General features: G+C 40.8%; 1 protein-coding gene across 1 annotated transcript; it reads left to right on the forward strand.

Moving 5' to 3' along the window:
• The first annotated feature begins 3,939 nt into the window (after positions 1-3,939).
• Positions 3,940-11,216, forward strand: ppp4r2b (protein phosphatase 4, regulatory subunit 2b). The gene is made up of 9 exons (XM_080425103.1): positions 3,940-4,054; positions 5,491-5,572; positions 5,907-6,077; positions 7,828-7,921; positions 8,005-8,042; positions 8,164-8,238; positions 8,340-8,480; positions 8,764-9,065; positions 9,632-11,216. The coding sequence occupies exons 1-9, from the start codon at positions 4,018-4,020 to the stop codon at positions 9,994-9,996; spliced, it is 1,305 nt and encodes a 434-aa protein (XP_080281229.1). The 5' UTR covers positions 3,940-4,017; the 3' UTR covers positions 9,997-11,216.
• The last annotated feature ends 240 nt before the right edge of the window (positions 11,217-11,456 follow it).

Consider the following 11,456-nt stretch of genomic DNA (forward strand, 5'->3'; position numbering starts at 1 on the left):
ATTATTTAGATATAGAATAGTAGAGAGAGGAAACCGAGGGCAGTAGACATGCAACATAGTTCTCCATCAAACTAAGGGCATTGGGATTGTCTGTTATTCTACCATCTCGGCCCACCCCTCTAATTTTTTATCTATTGTTGCTGTTGGGTGGAAACATTGTATGTGTATCAAAACTAACATTTCAGGAAATGGGAAAAAGAACCTGTTGTCCAATGGATCCAATGTAGTTAATATTTAGTCGATACTAAACCCACAGACACACTTAACCAGTTTCACTTTAACTTAGAAAATATACAATAGCAAAAATAGCAAGCTCACGACACGTCTCGTGAGCTTGTTGTAGACCGGCTATTTTCGCTACTTTTTTGTGACTCTTGTATGACAAAGTATGGCATACATTTATGTGTTGAAATACGGAGATACAAGGTTTCTGCCCGACAGCAACGCTATGTGAATTGTTTTAAGTTGAAGTCCTCTGTATCTGCTGGAGCAACTGGTAGAGCCAGTTGGTATGTGTAGCACATGAATGTGGTCATAGTTGACACAACATGGGCTTGAATCCAGCCCATATATCTTTCTTTTGTTTCTCTCCACTATGCTGTCTGATAAAAGCAGAACCAGTAAAGCCTAATTTATTCTCCATTGTACGACCATCTATAAATAGATATTTCCCCCCCTGCATAACTCAAAGCAGTATAATACTCATTGCTATGTTTCCTGATGCCACCTGTACAGTTTTAAACTGGAATAGATACAGTGTAGTATAACAAATTTTACCCTAAACATTATGGTACATTTTCTAAGTGTTCACCCATCTTCTCTGTCCACAGGTTCTCATGGCAGAAGGTATAGCTAACAGAAGCCAAAATGCACCCATGCATAGAACATACTGTAGAAATATGACCAAAAGTTGAACTTTGCCGTTACCTGGCATATTAAAAGGTCTTATTCCCATTATGTGTCTAGCATTCCATTAATTTAGCATACATCCACTGATAGTTTTACCCATATTAAACATTCCTTGTCCCCCCTCCAATGCTCTAGTATATATATATATTTTTTTACTATTATAAGCACGACGTTCAGCTGAGCTGCTGTGGATTTTTCTGACATTCTGAATACTTCATCTCCTATTTCAAGTGCTAATTAATCCCGGTTTGAGTTCATTCATGCTTGCCTAGATCATTGGTTCGAAACCTGTGGGGACCCCCAGATGACAGTGAAGTGACAATTTAAGGACTTACGACTTTTTATACCTAAAAAGAAAGAAAAAAAAGAAGGAAAATAGACCATTACTGCATCAAAGGTTATCAACAAACTATACTATAAAAATTGGTCAAACATTGGCCAAACTGTCAAATAATATAACAAATTGTAAAAAAAAATAGCCGATCTGCAAGAGGCGTGGTGAGGCGTTGTGAGCTTGTAGATCTGCTATTTTCACAATATTTATCTGTGGAACCGAGTCAAACTAAATGTAATGCCTGAACTCCCAAGTGCTTGTCAGGCTGGGGGGTCCCCAGTTCAAATATGATTATTTTGGGGGTTCCCCAGTTCAAAGATGATTATGTTGGGGGGTCCCCAGTTCAAATATGATTATTTTGGGGGGTCACAGCCTGAAAAGGTTGAGAACCACTGGCCTCTAGATGATTTGCTGAAGAGTATGGACCCTATCTCCCAACTCAACCTGGCATGTCAGAATATTTGATTTGTCCAGTTCCAGTACAATACATAATATGGTTCATTGACTGAATTTCCATTTAGGACATGGATTTATGTATAGCATGTATGTCTTTGAGGATACTGCTGGACATCCAGTGAGATTTCACCTGAAAACCATGAGAGGTGCTGGGGCCACTACAGGGGGAAAGTTATAATTTTGCCCTCTGGTGGTTGTTTTAAAAGCTATAGGAGATGAAGAGTAACTAACAACAATTCCCTACTACTACACACACACACACACACACACACACACACACACACACACACACACACACACACACATATATATATATATATATATATATATATATATATAGTTTTATAGCCGTTAAAATAGTTTTTTTAATATAGTTCCATCTCTACTACTTTCTTTGTCAGCAAAACTTGAAGGCATAGTTAACCATTAGCCTCGGATCAAGACTTTAATAGGCCTAGATGCATTTTATCGAGTCTGATTTAAAGACTTTAGCTTTAATATCTGAGATATGCAAATGTCAAAATCAATCAAATAGCCTACATCTATGATAGTCTTGATCCAAGGCTAGTTAATCATTTTAATTAAACTACTGATTAACCTCGACCGCACCCGGCTTACATTCTTGTGCATGACTTTATTATGCTTGTTTGATCGACCGTAAGTAAGATATTGGCTGATTTTGGATTGAAGTCTGAACCAACAGGCTTCTCGCCAGCGCCATATTAAAAATGATTCTTCCTCTATGGAAAAGTAGAACTGCCTGCCTGTCAGTGTTGCCAGGTTTTGCGAGAGAAACATCAACCAGGTCTATGAAAACAAGCCCAAAAGATTCGAGCCCTTCGCCCTTTAAACATATACATTGGCTATTTGAAAATAGCAGATCTACAAGCTCACAACTTAGATCTGCTATTTTCAAAAAAAAATCTTGAAAATGATTTTTTTTGGAAAATGTGTGGAATATTTGTTTTAAGCATTTTAACAACACATCTTGTATGGAGGTTCCTGGCATAAAATATTTTCAGATAGGGGTCCGCAGACAAATGCATATTAATTTGGGGGTCCTTGACTTGAAAAATGTTTGAGAACTATTGGTTTAAAACAACATTAGGAAACAACCTGCGACCTGCTTGCAATGCCAGCTTTGTAGCAAATGAAGGGTGCGTTCGGAAATTACGCACCGGAGCACACTCGCCTATTAGTTTGTATTGGCCAGTGCGCTCAGTGCTGTATTTTCGAACGCGCCCTTTAAATAAACTACTGTTCCACCGGAAATTGGTTGATTCCGCTTTCGAAATCAAAGCTTACCTCTCTCTGTCCAGTAGAACGAGTAGAACACATTAGTAAAAAATATCAGAATATCATAGTTAAAAATAAGCAGCGTATCAGCTGGTTTGTGGGAACATGACTTTATAATTATTTTCCCAATCCTTTTTTAATGCCTCAAAAACGTCTACAAGAAACACTGTTAATTGGCCACAGCATGAAAGCGTTTATTTATTTACACTGCATTCTCAATCGTTTTTTGCTCCTTTCTTTCTTTTTTTTGGTTGTCATAATAAAACAAATATATATATATATTTTAACATATTATGCTTCAACTTGTGTTTTATTTTGAAGTCCACTGACCGGAAGTCCAATTTTCATTCGAGAAGACTGAGAAGACTTGACGCTGGCAGTGTTGCCATGTCTGCTTATTATAAGCGACTTTGGGCTAGTTTTTCCTGTAAAGTTGCTTGTAAATATTGGTAGTTGCGGGTTGCGGTTTTTTGGGCTTGTTTATAAAGTGTGGTGGCTTATTTGGGCTTGTTTGTAAATTGTAGTTGATTATTTAGGCTTGCTTCACAATTGTTAAATCGTTTTAACCAGTGGTTCTCAAATATTTTCATGTCACAGACCCCCCCAAATTAACATGTATTTGTCCCTATAACCCCCCATTTGAAAATGTTTTGTGCCAGGGAGCCCGAGCCCCGTGCCAGACTTGTTAGAATGTTTCAAAAATATTCCACATATGTGGAATATTTGGAATATTTTTGAAACATGAATTCATTATAAAATATTTTATAATTAAAGATTTTTTCGCTCACAACGTGTCGACGCAGTGTATAGGTTTAAAGTGCTCATAAATGCCCTATAGTAACCAGGGCCTAGTTGCTTCTTTTGGGCTTGTTTTCCTAGACCAGGGTTGCTTGTCTCTCTCGCAAAACCTGGCAACACTTGGCTGGTAAAACGCAGCTACTATACTAGCATCAGTAGCTAACGACGCTAGCCGCCGCCAGTCTGCCTTTTCGCATCCAGACGACTGACAGAGGGGCGACGACATGATGGAAGTTGACTCACTCCAAGAAGCGCTCAAAGGTCACTTGAACCTCCCGTCGCTAGTTTTCGTGTCAAGTCGGAACACACGTGTGTTTTTGCGCTTCTGCGGTGCCTATATCTGTCAGAATTGATGGGTTGTAGCGACCTCGATGCTAAGCTAACTGTCGATAGCTAGACATGCTAACCGGCTAATGCTAATATTGCGAGCAGTTTTTCACGGAAATGGTTCAGCGTTGCCAGGCCTGTTTATTATAAGCGACTTTGGGCTTGTTTTTTTCTGTGAAGTCGCGTGTAAATAACGGTGTTTGCGCTTTTTTTTGGGCTTGTTTCTAAAACGTAGTTGCTTATTTGGGCTTGTGTTCCCTAATGTTGTTTAAACCCAGTGGTTTTAACAGCATCCCATTTGTCTGCGGACTGATAATATAATGTGCCAGTGGACCCGTCTACCAGATTTGTGTTACGTTTTTCCAAGATCCAAGATCATTTTGGAAAAAGCCAATCTACAAGCTCACAACGAGTCGCACCTGTGAGCTTTTTTCCCCCAACTCATGGCCACTAAAGGCCTATTAATTGCTTCTTTTGGGCTTGTTTTCATAGCTTATTTCTCTGACAAAATCTGGCAACACTGAAATGGTTAGCTTTGTAGGCTAGGTAGCTAACGTTACTGATTATTTGTCAGTTTCGACAGACCTAACAACCAACAACAGTCTTGTTATGATTTGTTCCACATTATCAGCTTGTGATTATCTAAGTTGCTGGTGCTCAACTTTTAGCTCATGTTGGACAATTAACTATTTGATTTATATCCTCTCTTACTAGCAGGGTTGCCAGATCTGCTTATTATAATTTCCCCGCAAGATTTTATTCGAAAATAGCCGATCTACAAGCTCAATGCGACGCGTTGTGAGCTTTTAGATCTGCTATTTTCAAATAGCTGATGTACATGTTAAAGTGCACATGTGGCCCCATAGTCGCTTCTTTTGTGGCTGGTTTTCCTAGACCTGGTTGCTTGTTTCTCTCACAGAATCTGTCAACACTGCTTACTAGCCCACAGCTAGCTAAAATGAACTAGCGACCGAGTTAGCTACACCTTCTAACAGTTGCTGCCTTTAAGCCTGTTAGATGTGTTATGTAAATAGCGACCGTTTTCCAGTCAGTGTATTTTTCTGATTAGCCAGATGCTTAGCTTCAATGGTTCTCAAACTTTTACATGTCATGGTCTTCCCTTAACTCTGACACTATCCAAATGGACCCTAATTTGTATACTGTCAGAGTTGCATACTTGCCAGGGTCAATTTAGAACCCAGTCCCTAAAATCCACTTTGAGAACCACTGGTTTAGCTCAAAGCATCTCGCTTCATCATAGCAGAGTTGTCGTCTTGACTGCATTTAAATCAAAGCCCATCCATCTGTGGATTGCTAACAAACTCCCATTTGAGTTTGTCTCAGTAACTTGTCTGTCTTCCTCTCCTCAGACTTTGATAAGAAAGGAAAGAAGGAGCCCACTCCTGTCCTGGAACAGTTTCTATGTCATGTTGCCAAGACTGGAGAGACCCTGTACGTAAGATCAGCAAATAACACGGATACCCTTATTACAGACATGGCCTAAAAGCCCCAAACACACTAACTCTGGATGCTTCTTTGGATAAGTAATAGCACACCATAGCGCTGTAGGTGTTAAATCATGCTCAACATTGCATTCAATAATATTGTTGAATTTCAGAGTCTGGCTTAAAGTACGTTTTCCCATTTTCTGAATATTTCTATATGCATTTTCATGACTGTTGAAAAATGTACCTCAAATATAGTTATTGCATTTTTATGCATTCGCTGGACCAACTGTCCTGGATCATGTTGATTATCACTCTGCGTACCATTTGTTTTTCTCCAGGGTTCAGTGGTCTCAGTTTCAAACCTACTTCCTGTTCAAATTGGAGAAAGTGATGGATGACTTCAGAGCCTCAGCACCGGAGCAAAGAGGGCAAGCCAATCCCAATGTGGAGTCTATTCCATTTGAGGATATGAAGGAAAGGATACTGAAGATAGTAAAGGGATACAATGGGTAGGTATTGGGTTACAAACCGCAGTCATTTTTTCAGCAGTCTGTCGTGTTATGTGCGTATGTAAACATAGAACCAAAGGTATAGAATAAATTGTGTTTAGTAGATCATGTCTCTGTTGTTGTAACAATGCTTCTTGGCAATACATTTTATACCGTTTGTAAAGCTTGTTTATTTTGTGGGATGAGCAGCACAGCAGAATAAGTAAATGCCAATTAAGCATTGGCATTTGGCCACATTTTCAACCCACATACACAGCTGCTCATCCCTCAAATGCATGTTTCTTACAAATGGCGCACCATTTAAAAGGGAAATAAACAGGCTTTCCAATGGTACAAACTAAAGTAAGGCTGGGCAGGCAATTAACCGAAAATATCCAATAACCAGTCTTGTTCATGAAGGTTAATCGAATAGTGTGTGTGTGTGTGTGTGTGAGAGAGATCGTATTTCCTCTTCAATAATACCAATTGGTATTGTATTTTAAATATCTTTTATCGTTGATTAGTCACCTTTACAACAAGGTATAAATTGTAAGGATCGTGGAATTAGCAACACAGCTAAACGTGTGGGTAGCGCCCCCCAAAACTTTGCCTAAATCCCCCGATATGCTTCTGTTGGTAATCGCTCTCGTTTTGAGCGACCTGCCAGAACACACCTGCTGGCAGGTGTGTGCCAGCCACTTTTTTTTTACTTCACCAGTCTCATGGAACTTGGTCCTAAAGTTTGGAAATGCCAGGGTTGACACCAAATAATATTGCCACTCTGCGTAACGGAACACCAGCTTCCACTTGCCTTATTGCACAGGCCTCATCCTGAAGGGATACGTGGCATCTTTCCATGGAGGCAATGTTGCTGCTTGGAGCGTACACAAACTCAAAAAGTTGCAGGACCCATTCTCAGGTGCCAGTCACACACCTGCCAGCAGGTCGCTCAAAACGAGAGTGATTACCAACAGAAAAATGTTGGGGGATTTAGGCAAATTCTTTGGGGGCGCTACCCACATGTTAAGCTGAAATACAATATCAATTGTTATTATTGAAGGGGAGAAATAATAGGCCCAAGTTAAGTTTCCGAACTCTGTGTGTGTGTGTCTGACCACCTTGTATTATACAACCACAATGGTGTCGCGACACGTAGATCTGCTATTTTCACTTTTTTAAATAACCGTTCATTAATTGTAATCGAGGCAAAGGTTTCAAATAATCTTGATATTCATTTTAGTCTATTGCCAAGAAGCATGGTGGTTACAACAGAGACATAATCTTCCAAACACATTGCCGAACTTATTATTACTACTATGGTTTTACCATCCTATCTTCTATTTCCGTTTTACTGGTATTCACACTGTTGGGGAAGCTTGAAGTACAAGGATTCCATTGCCTATAATGCTGCTACCCACTGTATTGGATGATAAACACTTTGAACCTTCACCTGTGTTAAAAAGTTACTGCCAATTTGACATTTTAACACAACAGCGCCATCTACTGAAGTGTCCCATATTGCATACGGTCCATTTTTGGGCAAATGATGGATGGTGCCGGACTCATGTACACAAATGAGTACTGCCTGATTGCTACTTATTTTATTGGACAGAACTGTTTTTAACCTGTGCACTCCCAGTGGCTCTTATTCTCTAAAATGACAGCGGAATAAGGCCATTGCCATTGCAAATCACCCTGGCAATTCTCATTTTTATTTAATGTATATCTGTCTAAAAGGGAAATATCTAAACGTTTCCTCCTTTCACTTCAGAATCCCATTTACAATCCAGCGCCTGTGTGAGCTGCTCACAGAGCCCAAGAGGAACTACACAGGAACAGAAAAATTTCTCAGAGGGGTGGAGAAAGTGAGTGTCTTTAATGTTCTGTGAACTTTAAAATGCACTCAAAAGTATTGTCACTGAATTGTAAGTGTTTTGTTTCCCTCTAGAATGTAATGGTGGTTAGCTGTGTGCACCCAACTTCAGAGTAAGTGTGGCAGCTACTGTGTGTTTGTAAAAAATAATAATAATATGGCATTGCTGTTGCTGCAGCAGAGATTACTGCTCTGTTAACACCCCCCCTTCATTTGAACTTCTGGCTTGTGCAGGAAAAACGGATGCAGTAGTGTAAATAGAATGAATGGAGTGATGCTTCCTGGGAACACGGCTACATTCACAGAGAGGTAACACTGTTAGATTCCTTCTTTGATCCAAAATTGACATGCAGTCAATTCTCTATTATAATTGTGCTTGTGTTCTGCCACACCAAATCTTCATCTCGCAGAAAAGTGAATGGTCCCGGTACTCCGCGGCCCGTGAACCGACCAAAGGTTTCTCTGGCCAGCTCCTTAGCAGCCAACGGGCTGCCCGACAGCACTGACGATAAAGACCCTGAAACAGAGCAAGAAAGTGACAAAGAGTCCAGGTCAGTTGATAGCAAAGAGAATAGGTTGCATCCCCAAAAATGTCAATTAATCTATGCGATTAATTTTAAACCATACAATGGCAGTAATATATTATATAGGATGATAAAAAATTATCTGAAACCGACATCTTACTGTTATTGATGTGTTTTACCCAGGAGTCAAACATGTATCTACATTTTATAATATGGAATAATTAAGTCAAAGAAATTAATTATTTGATGAATAGTCTCACCACTAAATGGGAATGGAATGATATGCCCTGGGTTGTTGTTTGTCTCTCAGCGAGGTGTCTGCCTCGGGGAGTGGTCCCGGCAGCTCGGTGAAGAACAAGCACTCTGACGACGATGACGAGGAGGAAGACATGGAGGCCGAACAGCATGAAGTGAAAAGACTTAAGTTCGCTGACGACGATGAAGAAGACGAAGAGGAAGAAGAGGACGAGCAGGAGGCGGATGCACTCGGTCCTACACGTGCTGCTGATTCCCTGTCTGATGAGGCAGAGGCCATGGTCCAGGAGAAGGACGAGAGAGACGGCGAAGAGAAGGAGGCCTCCAGCAAAGCTGCTGGGGTCATTGAAGACCAAGGTAAGAGTCGTCATGGGCACACCGACTTTGGGCTGATACAATTAAAATGTAGGCATTTAGTACTAGTCACACAGAGTGAACTGAATGAAAGAACAGCAGGGTAAGCGGTCAAGTAAAAAAAAGTGCTACGGAAACAACTGCTACAAAGTAGTTAGGATAGCAGATAAATATCAAACTTAGCATCTATCTAATAAGATGCCATGGCATAAACCTGCTCTCTTGTTGAAACTGCTGACTCCATGTGTAGTGCAGGAGACGTGGTTGTCTACACACCCTCCCCTTTGGTGGAATTCATTCATCATTCTATTGTGTGGAGGACGTGATATATATTCTGACATACAGCAACACTTCCCAATTTGTTCTGTTTCTTGAATACTTGCCCTCAAATGCTCTGGGAAATCCTCTGGCAGCTTATGTAAAATTATTTGTCTGATTTGTCTTTTACATGGGCTGGCAGTTTTCTCAGAGCCCGCTTTCCAGAATTGTACTTGTCCTCGCGATAGAGTGATCAAGTTAGACTTAAAGCTTTTTTTCTAAACTTGAACCCCTGTCTGCGCCCCTCACAGAACCAACCAGCACACAGTCGGAAGTGACTGCAGGCCCGGACAAGGAGGCAGGGAAGGCAAAGAAGGAGTTGCCATGCAGTTCCCAGGAAGAGGGCAATGACATGGACCAGTCGGAGCAGCAGGCTCCCGCAGGTGTCCTGCAGAGCCCAGAGAACAGCGTGGATGGCGAGGAGAGCAACAGCGACCCAGTCAGCAGCAGCAGCAGTAGTAGCAGCAGCAGTAGCAGCGAGGAGAGCACCGCAGTGGCCAGTGAAGACGCAAGCCCTGCTCCCTCCAGCAGTACGCCAGAGCCCCCCGTAGAGGGTGCAATGGAAAGTGCCAGCTTGAACACTGGGACCAGTGACGAGCCCATGGAACAGGACTAGGCTGAAGGCCTCTGCAGCCTTTCTGTGACCATGAAACACCTCTGTCCTCAAATCCAGCCTGACTGTCACTGGTGAGGGGGAGAACTGCACCTCCTACTCAAGATAAAAACAAACGCCTTGTCACGCTTTTGGACACTCTTCCAAAATGGCTACTTGGCATCGATGTGGGCATACAAATACATTTAGATTTTCTTTTATTTCTTTTTTTTAACTGGAATATTTTTACTTACCTTCTATTATAAAATTTCCCCGGAGACGTGTGGGTCGTAAAAGGGATTTGTTTCAGCCTTGGTTTAATTCTTGAGGATAGAGATCTTTCTTGAAGATGGAACTGTTTAGGATGCTGTGTTTTGGTTTCTCTTTCTCTCTCTGCCACTCCCAACAATTTGGCTGTTTTTGACAAAGTAGAGGTTTGTGTTTCGTAACCCTTAGTTCCAGTGTTTTTAGTTGGCCCTCTGGATTTTTCAGAACCACATTACAAGGGTCAGAACAAAGCCACACCATCAGCCACTTATTATTTATCGTTCTGGTGATGGACTTACTTGCATCATTTCAGTTTTTGAAGCGGCAGCATCAGCACATCCCTACACACGCACACACCACAACTTTTGTCTTTGCTCAAGTGCCACCAAGGCTTTTATTTTAAATTATTTGTACTCGTTTCCTTCATTGTTTCCTCGTGCGATGGGAGACATTGAAGTAGTTTTGTCCATTGTGTCCTTATATTAATTTTAACCAACTTTTGCTCTGATTACACTACCATCCCCACTGAAGAATACTTTAACATTGACCTTTTGAAGAGGCATCCTATGTAACATGCTACCTTTTTGGATGCAGTGAATCACCATAATTTATATGATCATTTCAGCTCAATGACTTACTTTTTGGAGTACGTTTTATTTTGTCTGCAAGTTCTTGTTTCCAAAACCAGCTGTAAGTACAAAGACGACTTCCGCTTTCTTTGTATTGTGATGTCACCACGTCGTTCCACTGACAGATATCAAGTGCAGTTACTGGTTACAGTTCTACACCCGTTTCTGCAGCTGTACTTTTTGATATTTAGAATTTTAAATTTCTGTAAAGTAGATTTTGTAGATTGTAATACAGTATGTGTTCACTGCCTTTGTGAAACCATATATAATTGTATAATTTCTGTGTATACTCTGAATGCTTTTGCTTTCAATGCGGTATTCAGAAACAGCAATAAATGTTAACATTTTTATGTGTGGTAGTCATGCTTACTTGGCCAGTGAGCCATTATGTCTCCCTACTGAGTCTGTATGCCTTATACAGTATGCTAAACATTCTATCTACCCCATGTCAGATCACTTTTTTTATTTTGTTTTAATTTCATTTACAGTTGCCTCAATGTTTTAATGTGGCAGTGATGCTGAACACACCTCACCAGCAAGTGCAGGTGGTTAGATCCTTTGGATTTACCGTGGGTGGCGCATGTTTAT

This window comes from Gymnoscopelus braueri (assembly GCF_963280865.1).
Source record: "Gymnoscopelus braueri genome assembly, chromosome: 3".
NCBI lineage: Eukaryota > Metazoa > Chordata > Actinopteri > Myctophiformes > Myctophidae > Gymnoscopelus > Gymnoscopelus braueri.

Coding starts and splice junctions, on each gene's coding strand:
- ppp4r2b (XM_080425103.1), top strand. CDS start 4,018: ATGATGGAAGTTGACTCACTCCAAGAAGCGCTCAAAG. Junction 5,573..5,906: donor GCCAAGACTGGAGAGACCCT/GTACGTAAGATC, acceptor GTTTTTCTCCAG/GGTTCAGTGGTCTCAGTTTC. Junction 8,481..8,763: donor GAAAGTGACAAAGAGTCCAG/GTCAGTTGATAG, acceptor TTTGTCTCTCAG/CGAGGTGTCTGCCTCGGGGA.